General features: G+C 43.9%; 1 protein-coding gene across 1 annotated transcript; it reads left to right on the top strand.

Moving 5' to 3' along the window:
• Positions 1–1,207: 1,207 nt before the first annotated feature.
• On the top strand, positions 1,208–5,823 carry LOC128714071 (EGFR adapter protein-like). The gene is made up of 3 exons (XM_053808949.1): positions 1,208–1,492; positions 2,754–3,359; positions 5,626–5,823. Exons 1-3 carry the CDS (start codon positions 1,208–1,210, stop codon positions 5,821–5,823), a joined length of 1,089 nt encoding a protein of 362 aa, XP_053664924.1.
• The last annotated feature ends 19,207 nt before the right edge of the window (positions 5,824–25,030 follow it).

The following is a 25,030-nucleotide window of genomic DNA, read 5'->3' as shown; positions in this document are numbered from 1 at the left end:
AAGCACCGCAGAAAACAAACTCCACAGGCGTAGAATTTTTCATCCGATGAATTGGTGTTGGTTTACAGCAGATTTGCAGTTGAGTCTGCAGTTTTGTGACCTCGCGGACTAAAGTGGCTGTGGAAAAAATTAAACTAGAAAGAAAAAAAAACATCAAAACCACCGGAATATATGGTGGTTTAGTGGTGCAATTGAAGGGTGGTGGTAAAAATATAAATCTTTAAAAAAGCCACCGAACACGGGAACGAATAAATTACCCGGGCCCCGAAAGAAAGTCAGGACCAGCGCACGGTATGTCGCACCGGCGGTGTAGTTGTTGCGGTTGCGAGCTCTTCCATTCCGGGTTCCGGTGTCGGTTCGCATGATAGAGAGCAATAAATTAATAGGAGATAAAAAGAGTGTATCCCTGCAGAAGGATTCAGTGGAAAGCGGGCGTAGCAAAAAAACTACCCATACAGTAAAAGAGGATCACAATCGAAGTGCACGCAAGATGGTTAGGGGCATGTGGTGATGGTGTTTGCGGAAGAGTTTTCCCGTGAACTCGACCACTGGACGAACGTTGAAGCACAAAGCGCGCAAACACAAATAATCACAGCAACACAGTTGATCCACTTTCGCGTTGCAGTTCCCGTTCACGTGGAGAGTGAAAATAATTTTAAACAAGATCGCAAACCAACCCACACGGCTCGTGCAAATCCTTGAACAAAAGGCCGATGGTTCAAGTGGATCCTTGGAGTAGGGGTGGATTGTTTGGCAGAGGTTTGAATAAAATGTATTGCTATAGAAAAGGGCTGGTAAAAATGGATCTCCTGGTGCAGGGATAAAGTGTACGGCTGCACACAAAAAAAAGGACGCGATAGACATCCGAGTTCGAGAAACTAGTCAATAGGTGGCATCGGTTAAACTGTGACCAGGAGAGCTTGGGGCACTTGGTTCGTGGTCGGTTAGGATTGGATATTGCACCCCGGTGTGCTGAGTGGTACGGATCCTGCTGCTGCTGTGCGACGGAACAAGTGAACTTAACCGAACCCAAGCCAAGCCGGACCGGAATTGTGAAATTGAAAGCGAAAAGCAAACGAGACGACTTGGGGCGAAACAAAAAAAACATACCCCCGTGCCCGGGGAAACAATAGTGCCCTTTCGGGTTACGGGACACACGATCGTCGCAAAGAGCAAAAAAAAAAACCTCTTCCCCGCTTGTTTGGACATGCAGGAAGTGGAATATTTTAGCGACACAACCACCGCCATCAGTACGGAGCGAATGGAGCGCAAGCATCCACGCAAGTGCAGCTACGACTTGCTGGATGGGCCGGACGTACTACCAGGCCGGCAAACGCCCCAACATCACCGCACCGCCGCGTATAACAAATGCGATGAAAATGTAAATTACACCGCGGATCCACTGCTGCTCACTTCATCCGACGAGGATAGCAGCGGGTCGCCGACGGGCGAGATGAATAATTGCATCAAGTTCATGGAGAAACCAGCACTGGTAAGTGATTTTATTGGGTGGATATGCTCTCGGCATCCAGCGCCGGTAACAGATGGACTCGGTAGCCCGGTTTTCCGATTGCCGTACGGACGACTCCGTGTTTGGATTATTGTACAAGATCGTGCGTTTTCTTGGTGGTGCTAACTGAGCGCAAGATAAATTCATTCCTGCAGGATTGCTTCTGTCAGATTTGGGGCCGATTTGGTTGGCCGGTACGATGCTGAGCTTGGGTTGGTGTGGCGTTTGGTGAAGGTTCAGTATTATGGGACGTAACATGTGGCTTTTCATGTCGCTACAGTGGTAAATCGTGATTTAAATATTATTTATTGCTTAAAGATAGACCGTCGTAACATATTGATGGTATCAATATTGAGTTGTTGATAGTGAGAGTTTCAAGTGCCGGTTCACTCAATGTTAAATGATTTTGCCAAAAGCATGATTTGTTAATAGAGAATGTAATATTACGATTGTAATGTTTAAAATAATACTAGACTTAGCACTCATTGAAATTTGACATGTGAAAATTCACATGTTAATAAATGCCTGAAGTTATGCAATGTGCAAAGCAAATCTGTCTTAGCTAAGTTTCAATGAATAAGTATTGAATTTTGAACATTTATTTTGGAGAAAAATTAGAATGATACCTTTTAAAATGCGAGGTTAGTCATAAATGATGGATGGTACAAAATTTTACGACATTACAGTCTCATTTATTACCAACATTCGCTGGATTTTTAATCCTGACCACTATTCACACGACGCCACGATACGTGCCTAAGCAATTGCGAGACAAATTACTGTCAACCAACCAAAAAGGGCACCCATCCATAATTTCAAATCTCGGTTTGCAGTTCTCATAAGCAGACCTGTCATTTTATCCCACTCTCAATCAACATCTGCAGCCGTCTGGTCACAGACGGTGGTGAGCTACAAGCGAGTTTCACCGGGAGACAAATGATGGTAATTGATATTGTTTCTCAAACCTGACCGAAAACACACATGTGACCGGTACGGTTCTGACAGACCGAAAGCAAACATTCTGCCAAATAGCCGTTGGCGCTTATGGTTATGCAGTACCGATCCAAGTGCGTACCGGTAGATCAAATCACACAGCGCTGTGCGCGATAAACCTTGCCCCAAAAGCGCGATATCGCACTTCACCCATCCAGTAGTGGACTTTAATGCCGTCGGTCTCCAATTTCTAATGCCCAATGCACGTTACATCTCTCTTTTCCATTCCGACCCATTTGCACCACGCCAGATCAAACGGTTCGCCCTCGGGTTTCTGCGTAGCACCGAGGAAAGTTTGCCGCTGATGTGCCATAAATCATCGCCCACCTCGCCGCAGAAGAAGCTTAACGACATCCTGTCCGAGGACATCTACACGCTGGACCAGATCGTGTCGAGTAAGTTTGGCGACTCGTGCAAGCAATCGTTCGCCGGTTCGACACGTTTACTGCCCGGCGGCATTGGAACGACGGTGTCGACGGTACCGGCTACGACGACAACGGTCGCCGACGGTGTGGAGTACGAGTTCAAGCGGAACCTGATCCGACAGACAAACAGTGCGAGCTCGAGCCCGAAGCGCTTCCCGACGGTAACGCCACCGAAACATGCCGACAGTCTAAACAGCGTTAGCCTTGGCGAGGACAGCGAGGAGTTGAACCGGGCGTCCTGGTTCCAGGCGGGACTGCCGCGTGAACTATCCCTGGAGGTACTGACCCAGCAGAGCCCCGGTGCGTTTCTCGTGCGGCGAAGCACCACCAAGCATGGATGCTTTGCGTTATCCTTGCGCGTACCGCCCGGGCCGGGTCCGAAGGTGGTGCACTATTTAATTATGAAAACCGAGCGTGGATATAAAATTAAGGTAATTTATTGCACAGCATACCTTTAGCGTGGGACTTTGGGGATGTCCGTTCAAACGGGGGTGCATCGTACGGGGGGGTTTTTTTGGAGCGTATGTGAGTACAGGTGGCAATTTTGCATCATCATTACCGTGGGTACCTATTTCCGGCAGGATTTCTACCGGAAGCTTAATTTTGGTCACGGGTAATGTTAGACTGTTGCTACACACACATGCATCAGGAGGGGTAAATCGGAATTTAAATTACAAGGTTCTCGTGTAGGGCTGTTCTAAATGACTATGAAACGTTAGAAAATGTCTCTTAATTGGTCAGCGCGACGTAAAGGAAACCCATTATAGCTTACCGAACGCTTGCCGGGAGAGGAATTTGGGCTTAATGTGCACGTAAAGTTAGTCACACAACTTAATGTAATTTCGGGAGCACCATCAGCTACTAATCACGGCTGGAAGGTTAAACGAGCTGGAAAGAAACACACTGCCGCGAAATTATTAGCTGATTTAAGTGGAGCGTTGGTTCATTCCAGTCAAATAAATCTTACCAGAGATCCAGATCAAACTTTCCATTAGTTTTTCTATAGGTGTTTTGACGTTTCTGACTTGGACGCTTCATATTTAATTTATTCCAGTTTGAATTCTATTTATTAGTTTTTGGAATGGTAACCGTTTTCTATAAGAGCATTTAAATTAGTATTTTCTGTTTAGTTGCATTAAATTTATTTGCATTCTTTGGGCGATAATAAGGATTTGATATTACACATGATGTGTCAATTTGGATTGGATTCTTTGTTAAATGTTAGCCTTTGAAGAATTCGAAAGTTGAACATTTTTTGTAATTAAGGATCATGTTATGAATTGTACTTGTATTTTATGGAATTTGACATTAAATTTTTAAACTTTTTCGTTTAATGTGCTTATGTCAATCTGTATGTCAAAACGCTATGCCATTGCGATTTTATTTAGAAAGATACATCCTGGTTTCTGGATTTGACAGATTTGACAGACTGTTTTACGATTACTAGCTTTCTAACTTAAAGTATGATCTGGCCCAGAGTTAGTAGTCCGCTTTTTTCGCACTCTCTCCCAGAAAGGATAGGGACATTATATTCAATTTGTAACCAATAATGTATTCCTGGACGTATAGATGGGTGCCGTTTCCAGCTTATTTACATGCCGGGCTCTGACGGTGTGTTGTCCTGCTAATCAGGCACTATTGTATGGTGGGACACCAGTCTGGACGTGTTCGGAAATCTGAAGCCTAGTTAAAAAGGATAGTGATCTGAAAAACATGTTTATCATCTATTTTATTATTTTTTTTGTGTGTGTTCCATTTCACAGCTCAACTGCGGCGGGTGCAAAGGATTGGTGCATAAATAGCTATAAATTTGCAATGAATATATGTGTGCATTCATCCGTTCCATAAATCATGCATTTAAAGCCTAGAGTTTTGAACGGTACGCATTGGACGCGGTGCGAGAGAATAAACTAAACGGGCTAGGATTTGCGAAAATTTTATTCGCACGCCAGTGTAGTGCAAATTAAAATCGCTTTTAAACGATGAATTCATCTGTGCGCTTTAACGCATAGAGACATCGCTGGATGAATAATGTATGTGCGGGAGTTTAAGCTCATTAGTGGTGGCGTTTAAATTGATGAATTCAACCATTAATTTTAGTTTTATTTAAAAAATTATAAAAATTATAAAGTTTTATAAAATTTATCCTAAAAAATAACTAGCAAAGAAAAGTTTTAGAATAGTAAAGAAATTGTTATATTCCACATTAAAACTGTTTTTTTTTTCTTATTTTACTATGCTAAGCAATTTAATGCTCAATCCGCGTACAAGGAAACGAATTGGATTTCTATTCAGATTAAAAAAAATCCTTTCAAATTCCTCAGGAAATTCCCAATAATGTCTATCATTACTAGAAGCATTTTGATAGCAATGCTATTGATTGTATTTGTTTGTTTTCTCCTTTTTTTGGTTGGGAAGTATGCACCATATGGTTATCCTTCCATGTTATGTGTTACGTAATCGCGTTGTATCTTCAATTCCTAATCGTTTTTCTCCACATTCCATCCGCAATACCGCTTTGTACAAAACTTTCCCTTGCCATCTTGAAAAGCGTGTTGAATTTGACATCCTTGTTTGGGTTTATCCAAATACCACGCATATCGGGAGCCACACGCTGCTAACCGTTGAGAAAACACAGCGTCCCGTCCTGTAGCAAAATAAAACTCATACCTCATACCTCATGTTTCTCATTCCCAGGGCTTCACGAAGGAATTTTCCTCGCTGCGCGCACTGATAACGCACCATTCGGTGATGCCGGAGATGCTTCCGGTTCCGCTGTCACTGCCACGACCGCAAAACATCCCGATGAAGTGCAAACACACGGACGACTACGATACCTTCAGTGCGCTGAACGAGTTCTCCAAACTGTTCTCCGACCTAGACATCTGTTCGTAGTTAGGCTGCGGTACTGCACTGAGAGGGTGCTGGATGGAACTCCGGAAGCCCGGAGTAGGTGTTTTTGGAACATTTTGATAAAATTTAGTCCACCAGGAACGATGAGGTCCTCATACGCTTCGTGCTGTGAAAGTTTGAGGGTTCAGCGGGTGATATCACCCGCGGTTACGCTGGCAGTGACATATGGGTGAGAGGCTGGTTAGATGCGAGCGGCGGCATCAGTACTGTAGAAGTCAGCTTTCAGATGAGTTTGTAAATAGCGTGTCAAATAGCTGCGTGTAAATAGTGCCTGTGACGGAGTGATGGAGGCTTGCAGGATGCAAAGATTCGGTGCGGAAGTTCCCAACATGTGTACGCCAGTACTGCGAGGGGAAAGGCTTCTGCCACCTTCCCCATAACTGGTAACAGAATAACAATCAAAATGTACTGAAGCGTCAAGAGCAGCCGATGATGGTGGTTGAAGGTTGTGGCACGATTCAGTACGGTACTTATACCAAAGGCACGGTAAAGAGTGATCCTTCTTCTTGTCTGCAGTAGTCCTGTTTTGGATATTGTGATATAGAGAACCGAACGTTACCACCCTCTCGCTTGGTCGGAACCAGGGTGTGTGCTGCTGTTTTGTTGCCATCAAGAAGACAGCAGACACGAGGCCATAGAACGGCCACAATCGTTTGTTAAGATTGAGCATTGATTTAAGAATAGAACGTCCACCGTCGGCTGGACGTTGAGTACTGGAATATGTGCCCTAGAATATACTGCGTACGCGTATCCCCCCCTCCCCAAGTATACACTAAGTGGATAATTATATGTATGTGTTCGTACATTGGCGTAAACGGAAATAAATGACTTGTAAAGTTAAGCATAGCGAAAGTACGACAGTTTAGTGTGTGTTTATGTATCGTACCGCAATCCGAAAACTTTAACTCCATTCAACTCCATGAAGTAAAACTATTGCAGATTTAATTTCCTTCCTTCACGTTGTGTCACAACGTTTCGGAATTGGTTTGTCAGGGGTCACATTCAATTTGCGTGCTTAGTTTCACGTTATCACATTATCTTGCCTTCATCTCTCTCCACAACGGGTCGTTTCATTTCCCTTTTTGTATCTTTACGCCATCTTTCCTGTGGCGACCACACAGCGATGGACAACGATGGCTTAGGGTTTGGCGTTACAAAACATTTACATCACCATCATCTTATACCGTCTAAAGCGGGCCAGCATATCGTAAAAAGTGGACCATTATTCTTCAGCGACTCTTTATTGTCGCGATGGTTGCGACGCGCTTGAAGTTAACGAGTTTTTGATTACATTCTACAAGTACCGGAACTCGTCACCATGCAAGGGACACTATTCTCGGGCAACATCGTTTCATCGTTTCTTCTCCGTCGCCGGAAATAGACATCAAATGTAGACATAAGAACGATTGTTTTCTGCTTTTCTTCATCCATTGCGTAAAACTTAAAAAAAAACTGAAGTATTGCTTTCTTTTACTTTGGAAATGTCAGATTAACACTTACCCGTCCCCGGGAGGACTTGGCGCTAATAATGTCTCGGCTAAGTGCTTGATTAAAAACGGATCTCCTCGTCGACGAATTTTCCGCGAATGCTTGAGGACGCTTGACGGAAGACAGGAATAGAAAACCGAACAGTACGGTTCGGCAACGGACTGACTTCTTTATCATTTCAAGCTTTTGTCCGAAGGATTCTCCCAAAACACCCCGGAAGCTTACCCCTCGTCGATGGTAATAATGATGGAAACGTGACGTTGATCCAAACAAGCTTTTTGTTTCGGACGCCCCAAAACGCAGCAGGTTCGCAGGTCACCCATTCTTTCCCCGAAGCGGCATCTGTGGCGAGTGTTTTCGAAACCCCCTCAACCCCCCTCACCCCACCGGTTGGCCACTGGGAACGAGTTGTGGCTAAATTGTCCAAAGCAGTTGGTAAATAATGTTAAATTGTCATCAGGCGGGTTTGTTCGGGTGCTTTCGACGACTGCTAAGGATGCGGGAGGGGGAGATATGCGAAGGAATTTGGCCGTGTGCGTTGGACAAGCAATCTCCCTGGAGTGTGGTGCTTAGTATGCTGGCAAGTTACCATCGACTGGGGGCATTATAACAAAAAAAAAAAAATAGGGATCCTACTCAAAGTCAGACCGGCGAGAGTTAAGTACCCGAACCGGTAAAGCTTTCGACGGAACTTCTGATGACATTATTTCGTTCGAGTGTACCTACTCACGGGCTACATGCCGGGAACTGCAAGAATTCACACGCAGGAAACACGGCGAAGAAGAGTGAAGCCGTTTTTCTTGTTGTTTTTTCGCTTTCCTGCTGTTATCCAGCCCCCGGAACTTGCCGTGTTTGCCTGCTCGTTTTTATTATCCCATTATCTCGAGAACACTGCCGGTTCGCTGCCGGGGCTGTCTTTTTTTTTGCAAGCGTGGCCACTTGAGAAATAATTGTAAAATAACATTTGCACTTACTTGCTGTGACCGTGTATGGTTGCCTTCTTGCCGTTTCGTGGCGTCCGGGTTTTTCGGGAAGTGGTGCCAGATGCCACACACACTGTGCATGAGGTTGCTCGTAACCTTAACTCGTTGCACGGTAAGGATGACTTGGGATAATGGTACTGGGTTTGTTGAGATCCGTAACCAGGGGTTTTTTAGTAGTTGCTGCTGGAATGTGCCCACCGAAGGTGCTTCTTAGTGTGTCACGGTGCTAGAATTTATTGTGTTAGTACGATCGAGAGGTACGTTTCAAGGTGTTTCAGGATGATGATGGAACGATGAGGATGACTTTAGCAGACAAGTGTGACACGGTCGGCGGACATTGTAATGCAGAAAAAAGGACGAGTACTTTTGCTGACATTGAAGACAATTTCGTGCAATGACTAAAAGCGCTTTGGTAATTGAACTCTGGTTTGTTGAAGTTTGCATAGTTGTCTCTGGTTTGTCTAAGTATGAAGACTAAAGTGATAGTTGTAGTCTTTTTTATCTGGGTATTATCGATTTAAACCTTACATCAAACTTATATCATAATAAGTCAACAAAGCTGTAATGGTAGTGAATAGTCCAAGAAGACCTCAAAGGTGTTGATGCGCTCCTCCAAATGGTCTTGTCGGAGTGCGAATAGGGAGTCTCCTTGGATTACAACTACGTGGGACAGGCGTTCATTTAGTTTTTAATAGTCTAGATAATTCATTTTTAATTTTAATAACCAATAATTAATAACATTATTTATTGTTATTAAGATAATGTTAATGATATTAAGTCTGATATTGATGCAACTTCGATAGAATATGAGATGAGTTCAGCAAAAACATCAGTAAAGATTTTAGCATTTGTCATTGCATTTTTTCACAAATCTTTTGCTTTGAAATGTATGAAAATGTATGAAAATATATTCATAATCAAAAAAAAACTGTTCAAAAGAAAACTTCTTGTTGAATTCCTCGTTCCAGCTCATGGCTTTTGGCCTGTCGATTGTACTGCAACACAGTCAGCATTAAGACATAATTGAAAAATAGTTCCAAACTAAAGTGCATCAGCGCAAGTTAACTCACACTCCTCACGGTGTAGGAGAAACAAACTTTCCCAGACGAGTCGGTGTAAAATGGACATAGTTTTTTCCCCTCGCATCAAAACCAAAGCTGCAAAACATTCGAAAGCCCAACATTACTCGAACGAGCAACGATTGTAGATAGTTTGTGTGTAAGGGCAAAAATCCGAGCAAAAAAAAAAAAGGAAATAGAAAAGAACCAACTCCGTAAGCAACTTAAGAAAAGTGTAACGGTGCAGCAAACAAAACTTGTCCTACCGGAAAATCATCTCCGGAGTGTGCCATTTCGTTCCGTTTCCGCAGCCGAGTTTTGTGAACGGGAAGTGTATGCCAGCCTGCCCAGTGCATCAGTGACCGGAAATGGGCAGGGACACAGGGAAAGCTTCACACGATATGCAGCACAGCGGAAGGATGAGGATGGATATTTTTTTTTTCGGTTCTACAGTTTCTTTCTTCCTTCCCGTGCTTCCTTCCAGAGTGTTTTTTTTTCTGCGTTTACGAAGCCGATTGTTTCCCTTTCTGCCATGCGACCCAATCTGTCACTCCTGTTGGAAGTAACGAACGTGGGTTCCGTCTTTTTTTTTCCTCGAGCTCTTATTCCGGTTGTACAGATGGGATCCTGTTTTTCGCCTGTTTTTCAATGCTTCTTTCAAACAAAGATCGAGTCTCGGGAAAGCCTGCAACTGCTGCGCAACGGATGTAAAAGTGTTGACAACATCATCACCATCAGGGATGGCTCGGAAAGGAAAGCTTGGGTACCAACAACGACCAACGACACAAAACAGGAAAAAATAAAAAAAAAGAAGCATTATTTGGTAGTAAAGTGATGAAGTTGCCGGTGGGCATGTTTCAGTCCCAACTTTCTTACTAACTGTACGAAACCACACGACACTGAACTCCAGAAAAGGAACTCGCAAGTGACAAATCTGACACATACCCGCTTTGCGTTCGCCCGGCTGTTTGCCCGGTTTCGCGCGAGATGAAATTGCAAACCAATAAGATGGGGGAAAAAAATGCCGAGGGAAAAGTGTGCCACGTACAGAGTGTTCTTGAAGTATCACCCCATTCCGGCCCTTCGCGTAATGGCGAATCGTAGTTTGATCGCGTGAGGAACCGTTTACATGTGTACACACGCCGCGTGGGATGCGATGTTGGTGATGATGGGTGTCGCTGGTGAATGGATTCTGTTCTTTTTATCTCCATCAATAGGAGGGTTGCATTTGTACTGGCGCGTTCCCGAGCGTGGCCCCACAAATGGCCAACGGGACGGGTTTGTGAAGCGGTAGTTTGGAGGGTGTTCATTAAAAAGCGATGCAGAACGAGTGGCAGGGAAAGCTTTCGGACGGTTGGAACCGAGCAAACGTCAAAGTGTTTGATGGGCGCTTTACATTTTCCACTCTGTTTCCTTACTTTGGCGGAGGTTAGATGTGGTTTGATCGTGCCTTTTGAACGCCAGCATATACAGGAAAGCTTACCGCAAGCGCTGTATGATGCTGAAAATAGAGAGATTTCAGTAAAAAGATTCAAGGTTCTGTTTACCTTCTTGTAGAAAAATGAACTATTCGTTTGCCTAACGTGCAGGCATGAGAAATCAAAGTCACTTTTGTATCAATCCTTGTTTTTTTTCGATTGCTTTGATCAGCAAAGAAATATTGGAATAAAAAGGAAAGTAACACAATTTAATCTCTAATGGTATACCTGGACAAAGACACAATCGTTTTGTGCAGCGTTTTCAACGGTTTCGATGGGTTTGTTGCAAGAACATTAAATTTTCTGCTAATCGTCTAGTCGATATCAAGCACCTGTAATCAACGGGCGGTGCGATTGCTTCGGCACCAAACTATTCGCTCTATTGCACACGTTAAAAAGGTTCAGTTCCACCCGCTCCAGTCAAACTAATCAAACACACACACACACACACACTCACGCGTACTAAACACAAGAACCTTTCCTTCGCCCTTGAAGGTAGCAGTAGGGAAGTAGCGAAAGCAAAAAGTACACACTTGAAGTTAATTGAATGAGTTTTTCCCGATGCTCCGATGTTGCACTCGAAGAAAACCTCGGCCCCTCGGAAGGATCGGATTCGATTGCTATGAATGAAATTCTATCGACTGTTTCGTGCGCGGTAGATTGTGGCGTGTGGCGTGGTAAAATCGTTGCAATGGGGTACGATTTTGAGGGTAGAGATTAGGTTGGAAGTTTAGTTTTAATCAGTAATTGAAAAATGGCTTTCATCTTTTAGTGGAACACGGTGAACCGGGCTATCAGATGGTAAACGCGCGGAAGCACCTGATTACACGGGGGGAAAGAATGTGTTGCCAGGGAAACACAACCAATGGTTGGGAATTTCAGGAATTGAAGAAGTTTCTGCGTTTTGTTATTTCATTTGAAGGCAAGATATAATCACTGCTTAGTATATCCGGTTTCATGAACTGTACAACTTGATTGAGTTTCAATACCATAAACATGAAAATACTGACAGTAAAAATATTCCTTTCTATCGCCTGTCGGTGTATTTCATTGAAGATATTATCTTAAGAGACTGTTAAAATGAATATTTACTCCTTTATTGGGCATCGAACCAAAAACCCCGGGTTGGGTTGTTTTCTCACCGAAAGATGATCCGTAATAATGAAGATAGAAACCCATTAGTGTGTCCTCGCTTTCACGGAAGGGAATAATCTACCTTTCTGCGCTGGTTCATGCCAAAAAAAGACGCCCCAGCAGTGTTATTTCGCCCTGGAAAATGGAGCACTTTCCCTGCACAGCTCGCCGATATCAATCTCAACCCGTGAAACGGACGGTATTAAAATCTCGTAGTATCGCACCGTTTCAAAATTCCGCTTTTATTAGTACTCAATCACGGTTGGGTAGGTATCGGTGCTGTTCCAGTCGCCGAACTCCCACGGGCAGATAATCCTTAGTGACGATGTAATTATAGTTGTGTTGCCTTCAAACGGGCAAACGCTGATGGAGAAAAGGAAATGAGCACCATAAAACACACCACATTACGGAATACGACGGCAAAAAGGGTGGTTTGTTTCGCGCATCCATAGCATATAATACGGTTCGTCGCTTGCGTTGGCGGGAGGGTTTTCACGGTGTGGTTTCGTCACCCTGCACACGGAAGTGGGTCAGCCACGGTTAAGCCCCGGTGTGCTGGATGATTAAACGGGTTGTTAATTTAGTTATCTTTTGTGCCCGGTTCGGCTTTTCCGAGCCATTTCCCACCCGGCGTCAAGTTTGTTCGTTCGTTTGATCCGTAAGCTCATAACGCGTGGTTTTTTTGTGTGCGTATATCCAATCGTGTACGAGCGTGTGTATGAACCCCTTGTTTCCAGCGTTTTTTTTTATCCCGGATGTGAGGATGAATGTTCACCAGATAATGAGCATCCGCTTGTCAATTACGTGAAGAAGGACTACATTAACTACTACGAAAGGTGACGGATGCGGATAGTGATGTTAAGGTGGAAACTGGGTCTCACTTGCTACCTTGGAACATCAACGCCCTTGTTACTCACTCCGTGCCGTAATCAACATTTCAATACACTACCATTGTTACTGGCAGCGAACACCCTTGCCTCGTGCGCTCTCGGTGACATTTTTCAATTTCTCCATGGAAAATTAACACCGATTGCATGATGTCGGTGCGGTACTGTGGGGCTGGTACAGGTACAGGAAGCCGGATGTTTCATTGTTCCGTATTCATTGTATCGGAGCTCGACATGGAAATAGGACGGGTGAAAAACGAGAAGAAAAAAAAATGAACGCCAACGGTAACACATCAAACAGACCGGGGTTTCAATCCCTTTTTCCCGACGGGCTCCCTTTCAATTATTTAACGTTTTCATCCATAGAGGGCGCTTTTGCTGAGCTTAGTAAAATTAATTATAAATCAGACTCGTTTAGAGTGACAATTCAATTACCGCACGTGACTTTGTATGCACATGAAAGATGCGAAACCTTAGTGATGTGAATGTTTTGTAAAGCTCCCGGCCTTGAGCATCCTAACGAAATGAATTATAATATGAAATTGATATGAAATTTGCAACCGACCACGGGAAGTGGATCTTCAACAATGTATTGCGGTAAGAGCCAGATAGCGCAGCTGCTGGTAGAAAGCACAGATGGGTCATCTTTCTTCCCAGCTTTACCACCGGCGAATCCTAAACGACCATCCTTGGAAGTGGCATTGGGTAGTGTATTATTGCTTTTATTACTGCGAAGTACACATTCCACATGAAGATCCGTAGTTGTGGATGACTACTGCCAGCAGTCGCATCCATTGTGTTGTCACTGGATACGCTCCATTTGGTTGGGGAAAGAAGAGACACGGCGGGAAGAATGTTGCTTTTCCTTACGTCTTTTCACCACTCACCAGTCGTTCATACCAGTAGTCGATCGTACGGCGATGCATAGTACAGCCTGGGCTATGCTGGCCCAATACGGTTCGGTGAAACGATGATATCCATTGGTTTCGGTGCGTTCTTGCGATTATTCCACATTACTGTATCTGTCATGTCGGCGAAGGATTTCTGATGCTTCACAGTTTCGGTTTCGTTTTGGTGAGTGGGACACCACCCGGACGTTCCGTATTAAATTCCTTTTGTTCGGTCCATTCGGCAGTGGGTTGCTGATGCCGAAAACAGGCGCCGGCACCATCATTTCCGCTTCCGCTAAACCGTCAAACTGACGTTGGGGGGTTCTGACTGCGCGTCCAACGGATGCTGGAATCCGTTTCCCCGTTGCCACGGGTATCACTATTGGTTGGCAATCCTTTTGTCCCTTTCGGTAGGTCCTAAAACCCCCGAAGAAAAGGAACTCCAAGAAACCGTTCAATGGTTCCATGGCTACGATTTTCCTCGTCGTTTTTTGGAAGGAATCTCTTTCGCATGTCTGGTCAGGGTTCCCAGAATGAAGGATTCCCTCTCATTCATGGTATAGGGTGGATTTTCTATCGAAAGTGGGGCGAGTTGAAAGCAAGCGGCGAACGGGAACCCCGGTGCCGGTATTTTCAATAAAATGTATGAAAAGCGTTGGTTGATATTTTGTTCCCCTTTTTGCATACACACCACCACCATCCGGTCGTGTCCGGAGTGTTTTTCATTCGGTGAAGTAGGTTTTCCAAGTGTAAAACTTCAACAATAGAGGAAGGAAAACGGTATGAAACCGGTTATTACACCCAACGCTAGTGATCAAAATGGGACCGGAATAGTGAAAAAAAGGAATGCTTTTATCACGTGAAGGGCTGCAGGACTATTTTGCGATCGTTTATTTGTCGTTTTGAAGAATAGCTTCGAAGACCTGAAATCGTTGCTATAAAATTAAAAGTGTTCACTTTCTGAAATGGAGTTCACTTTAACTTTTAATAAGCTTCAATCTAGAGAAATTCACACTAATTTCTAGCAGTCTTCAATCCTTCTGGGAAGAGCATCTTCCATATGCTTATGGTGCATACAACACCTTACAACATTTTTCTGATCAGTTAAAAAAATGTAATCAATAACATGAAACAGATATTTTTCATACGGTGCAGCTGGGCTATTGCTCCATAGCAAACAAAGCAAGCGATGCGTGAGGATCTGCCACGTAATCCTGTAGCACTAGCGCTGTCAGCTTTCCTTCCGTTCGGTCTAGTTTTCTCCACTAAATCCAATATCCTGACGAGTAGACTCGGCGTTATTATTAGCATCGTGTAAGCAGTTCACTTTCTTCATATCACATCCACTAGCAACTTTGTCTGGATGGAAGTTTTCTACCGGAAGAGAGAGGGGTTTGCTCGTAAGATTCTCATATAGTACACCGAGTTTCCAAGAAAGAGGAACAAAACAGGACACAACGTGGACGAATACCGTGCAGATATAAAACCATCAAAAATAATAACGAAAAACTACGTAGCTCCTGCCAGAGCTACTTATCCCACGGTTAGGTCCTTTCGCAGTAGTCCCAGGATATCTTCCGGAAGCTTACAAACCGGGCACACCTCCACTGACAACGCCGGTACGCTTGACACGAACTCATCGCACAAGACGCAATCCGGCAATGGTGGTCGCTGTTGCAATAAAAAAGGTATATTCTTTCGATCGAAGAAATCGACCCACGGGCGATGGAATGCGGTACAATTCATATCGCATCCAACGTTCGCTCGCTGGAATGTTCGGATGATTTCGGTCCAAGAGGATGGCGCACAAAAACACATGCTTTGCTTTCCCAAGGATGCCATGTCCCTTCGGGTGGCAAACGTTTGACGTAGATGATGCAGATCCCATCGCGGGAACTCGGCGACTGCCTGCGCCCATGTCCTGTGCTGCGATGCAACCGGCCTCTGTATTTTATGACCGTCCCGTCCCGAAGACGATACGGGTTCCTTCCAGTGCTCGACAGTGGAGAAATTTATCGGATATACGCCGGATATCCTTCGGGATAAGGTGGTCCCATAATTTTCTGCAGCCAGTGTGGCCGGGCTCGTATTGCAGTATGAAATATCCAGTGCACATGCAAGATCAAATCTGACATCGTTATTAGTCAGGCTAAATGGGATGGAACGGCACGATGGCATTGGGCATCCGTACGTCCAATGGTGCCTCCGGGGGCATGTAACTTGTTGATGGGTGATGCGGCATCCCGGAGAGTGAGCGGTGTTTGAGGAGCAATTTTAATAATTGGCTATTTGCTATCGTTCTTCTGGTTGTCGATTTCTTATTGAGGGTCGTTTGTTTGATGACGGACCGGGGAATGGTGCAGTTTTGCATAATTTGCTTGTTATGATGCATTCTGCGAATATACATTTTGACTAGTGAAGCTTAAGGAATCGAATTTTATGGTAGTTTGCTGTTTGAATATATTAAATGCAATAATCAGACGCCTGTATTTGTTGGCTATATGAGAGTGTAAATCTTAGAATTGGAGTTACCAATATCTGTAGCAATGTGATTTGCAATCAATTTATTAAAATTCGAATTGGAATTGAAGCTTAAATTTGTATAATTATCAATTTATCACTGAATGAATAGGATGCAATATGTGGTAGATTGAATTAAACCCTTGTTTTATGTAACACTCAAATTCTCCTGATTGAATGTTTTAATTAAAGCGAATTAAAGTGCCCCACCTACAAAACCCATTAATCGGGATACCCGAATCCTTGGTAAACGCAAACAACGGTCACCACGCTGGGCACTACGGACTGCGGAAAATACGGTACAGATTATGTCTGTAATTAACCTTGCCTCTTTGCGCTAATGCAAACTGCTCCCAAAAACCACCGCCACCCACAATCCCACAAAACCTTCGGCGGCCGAGCAAGCACATGGCGGCACATAAACGCACCGCGTGTATCATTAAGCCTACGACCGCAAATAATTGGCCAATTGGGTTTCTGGTTTCACCCGCGACAAACCCAACACACCGACGGATGGTAGGGGAAAACGTTCCTTACCCTTCGCAATCTGTCTGCGATGAGTCGCAACGGATCGGGAATCCGTTTTCTGGTCGGAAACTCGGAGGGAAAAGGATTGTTGTTGCGCTGGTGAAGGGGGTGTTGGACCGGGGTGAAAAACAACAGGGTCAGAACGATCCACCGGACACTCCGGACACAGTGGCGTATGTGTTTATCCACATGAAGGGTTGCGGTTGTGGTTTGTTATTACCCCGGAGGGAAGGAGAAGCGCGCAGAAGGACACAGGTGGTTGTTGAGCTACGGGAACGTCATATGAACACGCGATCAAGTGAAACGGTACGGTGAATTATTAACTCCCTGCAACTATCAATCCCTTTCGTCTACGTAGAATTGCCCACTCGCAAAAGGATAAAACTCGCATAGCAGCTTTAGTTATGGCTGAATATCAAGTTACGTGTGAGTGGAGCAATTTCGTGGAAATATTTTGCTTAGCATGAGGAACAGTTTCTAGCAGCGAACATTCATCAATCGCTTCGACATTGCCTTACACCCTCGGGTAAGGATTTTCGGATTGATCGTTACGACGGCAACGGTGGATGGAAGTTTCCGGGAAAAACTACGAATTTTCACGATTAAAAAGAGTGCGCAATGGGCATGGTTGGGGATTACATGGGGTCTGGTGATCCCAGGAGAAGGATACAAAAAATAGCAATAACGTGAAAATAAAGCGAACGCTAATGGACGAAAGGATTAATGAAGCTATTTTGAGAATGGAGCCGGCGGCCACCAGTTGTGGTTTCCAAGTACAGTCAAACGAAAGAGAAGGAATGAAAACTCCTCTTCTCAAGGCTCCACAGGGCCTTGGAAAATCGCACGCTGATGGAAGAAATCAAAATAAAAGTCTTCCACCGTTTCTGGGGTGGAAAAAGCATGTCGAACTGGGTGTTTCGAGGTGAAATCAAACAAAAAAAAATGTAAAATGTAAATCATGCTCAAAACAAAGGAAAGGAATCACAGCCGAGCGGCGAGGCAAAACGGTTGCTGTTTTTCATCAAAATTTTTCCAAACATTGGCCCAACTTTGTCTTATCGGAGTGCAGTTTCGGGTTTCTTTTGCAGTGCCGCGTTGTTTATGCTTGTGCAGCCATCCGGTTATGGTGGTTTATATTTTTGGAGTTTTTATTTCTTTTTGTAAGTTCATCCTCCATTGCTTGATTTACTGCTCAGCAGTTGAAGGTAAACTGTGTGGTAACAACAATAGTGGGATGTAACAAAAAACCACGAGACGAAAAACAAACCAGCAAAATCTTTCTTATCGCAAGAATGAATTCAAGTGAGCGCATTGCAATTGGTAACTCCACATAAAACCCGCCCTTTCCTTTAGCGGGTCAATCATGGTTCTTAGGGTGGAAAGTATAAAATAGCCACCATTGTTGAGTTGATCAGCATTAAGGCGCTTGTTGTTGTTTCTTTGGTGTGATTTTGTTGGACTCTAAATGGGTTTCATTTAAGGTCGCTCCTTGTTGTTTGTTTTTTTGCCGGTTGCATTGCATGACTCAACTTGCGAAGCGTTGCACCAACCATGAGGAGGCGTTTTAGTGTTAGCCATGGTTGGGACCTGTTATCGGCAGACGTCAGTGTTGGTGGCATGCTACGAAACCATTTCAGTTAAGATTTCATTTTTCAGTGGCGTGTTTTGGTTGTGCTATTTTCTAACCGGGCGTCTAATTGAAGCATTTTCGGCTGAAGCAAAAATGGTTTGGGTTGCGCAAAACAAGGAGCTGATAAAAGCGAATGGAAATTGACGAAAAGCATGGACGAACGGATAAATGTATTCCCTTGCGAAGATAAGTTTGGTGTCTAGGAAAGTTCAAATGAAATTGCATTCTGCAACTGTTTGTGGCAAGATTTTATTCCATTTGCCCCATCAAACGCCAAGCATTTCATGTAGTTGAAATTTAGTAATGGCAAATGACTCAGTCAACTATGAGTTCCAAGGAAACTTCGCTGTTGACTGCATCAAATCTCTGCAAAGATAATTTTTCTTTCGATCTTTTTTTGAAAAATTTAAATAGAATTATTCTGGATCATTGTCAGTGTCAGTTAACAAATCCTAAAAAATAAATTCAAAATTAAAACTCTTTACCAGATCTTGTCCCACTGTGAAAAACTTGTACGAAAACTTGCACGAAAGGCTTGGATGGATGAGCAATGAAATATTTCATTGAAATTTTATCATGAAATATTTCCTTTGAATTATCGGAGAAAAAGGGCATTTCCACCCCTTTTTAGCGTAAAAAACCAAAAGGGGGTTGAATTAGAGTGGTTTAACACGTGTCAGGATAAATATTTCACCTAAATGAGATTTTGTAGTTTGTCATTTTCATCAATACATTTTAAACACTTATTTGCTGTTGTGGTTGATCTGGAAACACCTTCTTTGCAAACGTTACGCTTCGATGATTTCTTAAACGCGGTTACTTGATCGTATGCTTTTTATTAGGGAGTGGCTTCACTGAACCATGTCAAGTTTGGTTGTGGTTTTGTTTTCAGCAACAGTGTCAGTCAATGCATGCTTTCTTCCCTGGTGACAGTTATAAAGAGGACAAAATTCAGAAGTTTTGTTTCGGATTTGATTGCATTTGGCAAGAGAATCTATTGCTGTGTCTGAGACGTTTCATTTGGGACGTATCAAGTTACGGAACAAATAACAGAAGCGAGAGAAAAAGGTCGGTAAATTGGTGCCCTGACCAAACAGGTGCTCTTCGACCTTTCCTAATCGTTTCTAGGTCACCGACACGCCGCGTTTCCAATCTGACCAAAACATCGTCGGTCTTGATTGCCAAAAATCGAAATGACCGATGGCAAGCTAATGAATCTCCCGTCCAATCCCGGACATAACGTGGCATCATCAGGTGGGTGTAAGGAAGGTTTCATAATTACGCACCGCTGAAATCTTCACCGTGGGAGGAAATGATTTGGAATGTGAAGCAAAAACTGCCAAACAGTTGGCTTGCGCTCAGTGCCACAGCTCAAAAAACAAACAAGGAAAGCAAAACGGCCAACGAATTGAGCAGCGGACAGGTTGAAGAAGAACAACCGGTCAACATAGCTAAAGTACGCGCGTCCGATCGTGTGTCGTCCCACCGGGAGGATCGATTTTGTGTGACTTTACAAATTGACAGCTATTAACAGGGTTTATATCGCTTCCATCGTTAGGTGTTGGTTTCGGAGGTTTCGGGGCCGAAATGCGTACGTGTTGGTGGAACAAACGTAATGCGAGTGACATTTCTCACATTTCTACACCTTGGGCCACCGGCGTGAAGGATTAGTGCCCATGTGAAACCCGAACCATGCGCGCACTTGGCGTGTCTCACCACGGTCGAATCGTTCGATCTAGTTTTCCCGATCCATTTTTCAGTGAGAGGCTCTATCTGCATATCTCCACCGTGCGCCACTGGCATTGCCGATCATTTAGCTACGGCGGGTTCTGGAGCGTAGAGAGCTCTTTCACCCGCGCTCCCAGGTGAAACGTTGTGCGTCTCATTAAAAATTCATTATGAAATTAATATCACCGTGGGCGATCGTTAAACGAGTGATAATTATTAACAAGTTTAATCGCTCGACGAACCTGTGTGCATGCCAGCCTCCCAAAACGCCAACGCGCTGGCACCTTCGGATTGGGAGTGGTTCGGACGACCACGATCACGATTAGCGCGTCTGCAGGTCGTGGACATGGGTGGAGGTGTGGAAAAAAAAATCACCCCGGGAACAAGTGTACGCCTTGCATGGGTGAGGTACATGGGAATCCCAGTGGAGAAAATATGCTTCGTGGGTGAAAATGATGGCCCAAGGAGGGTGAATAATTTTGTGTGGATAGACAGGACTCATTTTCAAGAATTACTTTGCTGATCTGTATCAATTTGTGGGAAGAGATATTTTTAAAGCAGTTTAATATACTCGCACGTATGCAATATTTATGGTGCCGTGACCAGGATACAATGTATTCTCATCTCCTTTTTTAATAGATTTTTTCTTTCAATCTATTTACAGCCAAAGTAAAGTGATTCTATTTTTCACGATGTTATTTAATAATGTAAAAAGGCATTAAAAACTTAGTGTTCCATTCTAAGACCACGTCAGACCATAAAAACAGTCACTGTGTGTTCTTATGTTAGTTTTCACATTTCTAAAGTTTATCTGATGAAAACGTTAATTTTTAGTTTGGTTTTTATTCTACACCTTCTCGGCAGGTTTCTGTTGCGAGTTGTACGTTTGTTTTACAATTTCCTTTGCTCTTCTGCACTGCCTGTTGGGCTGTCTCTTTCCCGCCGATTTCCACTTGACGCCGGTTGTTGTGTTTGATTATTTTTGCGATAGTTTTTTGTTCCTTTTCGGAATGGTACTTTGTGGTCGAAGGTAGAAAGGGGCAAGGGAATTTGTAGGCAGCACGGAACGGGTTCATCATTAGCCGAATGAGATAATCGGGTTTTGGTGTGGTTGTTGGTTCCAGACACTGACCGCTAAGGGGATGAAATCTCCACCCTTCCTTCAAGACGGATGGGACGAACGAAGCAATAAGACTTGATTAATGAATCTTTAGTGTAATCGATATTGCGTCCCTCGTGCGCACCAAAACCCTGATCGGCTGATCGCGCCAGGTCCACACTCGCTCCTAGCTGGTATGTGGCGGGTCGTAAAACCGTGCGTTAATACCCCGTCCGTTTGCGATCGTCTCGGCAACGGTAGTAACGAGCGTGTAGATTCGCCTGGTTTTATTTTGTGTGCTTTTCTTTTACTTCCCAGGGCGGAATTCGGGAAGCGGGAACGAAAACGCAGTTCTGCCGGGCATATTGGATATCTTAATTTGAATCTAATTTGAATGTGTTTTAATTATGACTGGCTTGTTTTTGATAGTTTTCCACTTGTCCAGCTTCCGCTCTCGTACGCTCCCGCTTTGCCGCGTACAAGTCTGGTTTTTTGGGGCTAAATGTGAAATTGAAACTCCTTCAAAGAGTCGGGGGATGGTACAAAATCGCGTGGTTCCGGTTTTGTTTTGGTTTTTGGCAGGCGTAAAGGCACAATTAATTAAGTCATAATCATCTCTCAATCGCCTGACCCGGCTGGTGTGTTTCGATGTGGTGTTGTTACCTGTGTCGTCATTGATTTGGTAGCCCTTCAGTCCAGCGTATCTTGCGCGAGGCGCTACTGTTGATTGGAAATGTTGTTTAATTTCCTTTTTTGTTCTGGGAATCGTGCGAAAGGGAGTTTGTTCTGGGGCGATAAGAGTGAGGAGTAGGTGGGGATCGTTTTTAATTTGATGCGGATTATGGGTAGCTTTGATGATGCGTACTCTCAGAACACGGAGAAAGGAACGGTTTCGCTGATGCTAATGAAGTTTTATTAGGTGGGGTGTTAGGTTGTTAGTCTGATTTTTACATAAAAATGTTTTTCTGCGACTTGTTCGATACTAATGAATAAATGATGTTATTTTTGTACGATGATGTTGGGTGTTGTAGGGAAAAATCAACCTGATGTTTATAAGACTAAGATTATAGTAATGATGAATCCTTTGTAACAATATTATTAGCGATGTATTTCAGCTGTGTGTTTAGAATGAGTAATAATACATTCTTCATAAAAAGAATAAAGAAATGCAGTCATAATTTAAATTAGATTTATTAGATTATGTTGCAATTACAATCAAGAATCTTCGAACAATGAGCTGCTTTAATTATAATGAGCACTTTTCCTTCCTGCGTTCTTTTCTTTAATATCCAACAAATGAGAAACCTACCCTTTGTTGTGGATCGTTCCATCCTAATTACAGAAAACAATCCCCGGCACATAACCTATCCGGTTAGAAATGATGGTTGGCGTTAAATTTTGGGGCTTCTTTTCTTGTTTTGCTGGTTTTAATGGCCCCCAACAATCGCCACTCCTAGTGCGTTTCCGCCCGGCAAGTCATACGAGCGACCTGCCGGCTACTCCTTGGATCATATTTCACGGCGCAACGGTCGCTTCCCAGGCTATGGAACCTTCTTCTGCGACCCGAGCACGATCAGAAGACTAGCGCTGTTCACGCGTTGATCATCAACCTGTTCGTTGATGCATAAAAATAAGACCCCATTGTTCTCGCGGTCCGTAACGCTAGTGGATAGGGCGCGTGCGGGGCCTGGGGGGAGTTGTTTTCGATTGCCGTCTTGGAGACAGATCCCATCATAAAATGGCAACAAACAGGCGTCGTCACGCTCCAGGCTCCAGACTTTACCGGAGAAACACGGGAGGGCCCTGACCTGACCTGGCTGTAGCATGGCACCGCACGGCACATATGGAGCGCCGATTAAGATCTGATCGATCCTTCCTACCGCTAAGAGGTGTGTGAGTGTGCTCGGAGGGGAGTTGTGGGTGCTCACTCATGCTAATGCCGAGTCAAGCAACAAGCGGTGCGACGGTGGGTATGACTTGTGAACCTGTTCGCTTACGGGTGCGGAAGAATAGTGGCTGAAAAACTGTTCAAGTGGAAAAGGTAGATGGATGCAACGAGAACGGTTGGTAGAAGATTGGTTTTCGGCAAGGGGAAAAATCTGGGCTTGGCGTACGTAATATTCAAATCAATTCACTCACCCTTGCGTATGCGTGTATGGGAGGGCTATAAATATATTAAAAAGCGCAGGGCGTTCGGATGAGTCTGACAGGTTTGGGGAGGTTTCATGATTCATGCCGTGGTTGAAATGTATCCTCCAAAGAACCTGCAGCAGTGCACGGAATATCGACCTAGTGGGTTTGTTTGATTGTAGCTTCATTTTATTACTATGCGTTACCGATGCAAAAACTCAAAAAGGGGAGAGCTTGGTGCACGAAAAGGAAAGAAAAGAACACGAAGTTATTCATTCATCAGTGTCGCGTAGGGATGGCTTTTGTAAGACGTCAATAATTATACCTTTTGTCGTACTAGAACCGGAAGCACAGTGCAAGCGCAGCGGGAAACGGATCGAAGTGAAAGAAAGGGATTGGTCATAATTAGCCTCGAATGCGGAGATGCACCACCATGGGAGAGGTTCTCGATCGGAAGACAATTGAAGGAAATCATAAAGCGTCATTTCAAGCGGTGCTGCACAATCTCCGGAACCGGAGATCTTTCCCAAAAAAAACGCCTAATGCGCCGGGAAAGCAAAAAGAAGGTTGGGTCCCAAGAATGAATACATCACACCCAGCCTGCTCGGATCGTGTGGGGAGTTTTCTGGATTTGGGGCGGGAGGCCAGTGTGATGAGTTAAGTGAAATTGTGTACAGCCCTTTTTCGTTGCACACGCAGCGTTGCAGTACCCATGCGAGCATACGCGGGTCTTTGGTGCACTTTTCTGCCGAGTGTTTGATATAATACACCCAGCTTGATGATGAACGACACGCAGATGGATGACTTTTGTCTTGTCTGTGCTTTCTTTTCAGATTGCAGGGGTGTTGTTTCGCGATAGAGATAGAGAGATCGTAGCGACAAAGTGGAATAGTCGATGTGCTAGATGTGCGATGACTTAGTTTTCGCTATTTTTGCACTGTGTTTGGTTCCCACAGGGGGCATCGAGATCAAGTAGATCGATTGTTTTGTACGTTTGTGTGATCTTGAGCGATAAAGAGCAGTGCAACCAGAGTGCTCTCGATGGTTGATCTTTGGGTTTAGTCATTTCAGTTTCATTACGAAGAAAATTAGTTTTTTTAGTTATGTCCATATAGTTTTTAATGTTTAATGTTTAATGTTTTATTTACTTATTAATTACTTTCGTTAACTATTTATATATTTATTCGTTCTTCTTTCGTTTATTTATACTAATTCTAGTAAACATTATGATCAAAATTTTACTCTATGTTATGCACTTATATTATTGAACAAATGAAATTGGAAATGTCTCCCTATATGGACAGTGTAATACTTACATTCTTGTTGACTCTTCCCCCATGCACGATAAACATTGGTCTTTGTTTGCACAATCCACGCTAGAAGCGATTGTCCGCAGGTCAGCCAGAATCCTTTTTATCTTCATCAAACCTCCTCGATGACGGGGCCCGTTTTAATATCTCACGGCCAATCTTGAACAGTACATGATCCAACACGCACACGAAAATGGTGAACAGTTGTTGTACGATGCTTTGTTCGTTCGATCAGCTGACAAGTGTCTTTCATCGTTCCGCCCTCGCCGTACTGCCAGCGGGCCCATCTCCAAGCCACGCTGGACAATATTTCTTTCCTTTCCCTA

The sequence above is a fragment of the Anopheles marshallii genome, chromosome 3, assembly GCF_943734725.1.
Source record: "Anopheles marshallii chromosome 3, idAnoMarsDA_429_01, whole genome shotgun sequence".
Classification (NCBI taxonomy): Eukaryota; Metazoa; Arthropoda; class Insecta; order Diptera; family Culicidae; genus Anopheles; species Anopheles marshallii.
The sequence above is the reverse complement of the archived record's forward strand: the minus strand, read 5'-3'. Positions and strand labels throughout refer to the sequence as shown.

Bases quoted from the DNA above. Each gene is read 5' to 3' on its own strand.
- LOC128714071 (XM_053808949.1), top strand. From the start codon at position 1,208: ATGCAGGAAGTGGAATATTTTAGCGACACAACCACCGCCATCAGTACG. The intron at 1,493-2,753 runs GTAAGTGATTTT...GCACCACGCCAG, and splicing joins TCATGGAGAAACCAGCACTG to ATCAAACGGTTCGCCCTCGG. The intron at 3,360-5,625 runs GTAATTTATTGC...TCTCATTCCCAG, and splicing joins AGCGTGGATATAAAATTAAG to GGCTTCACGAAGGAATTTTC.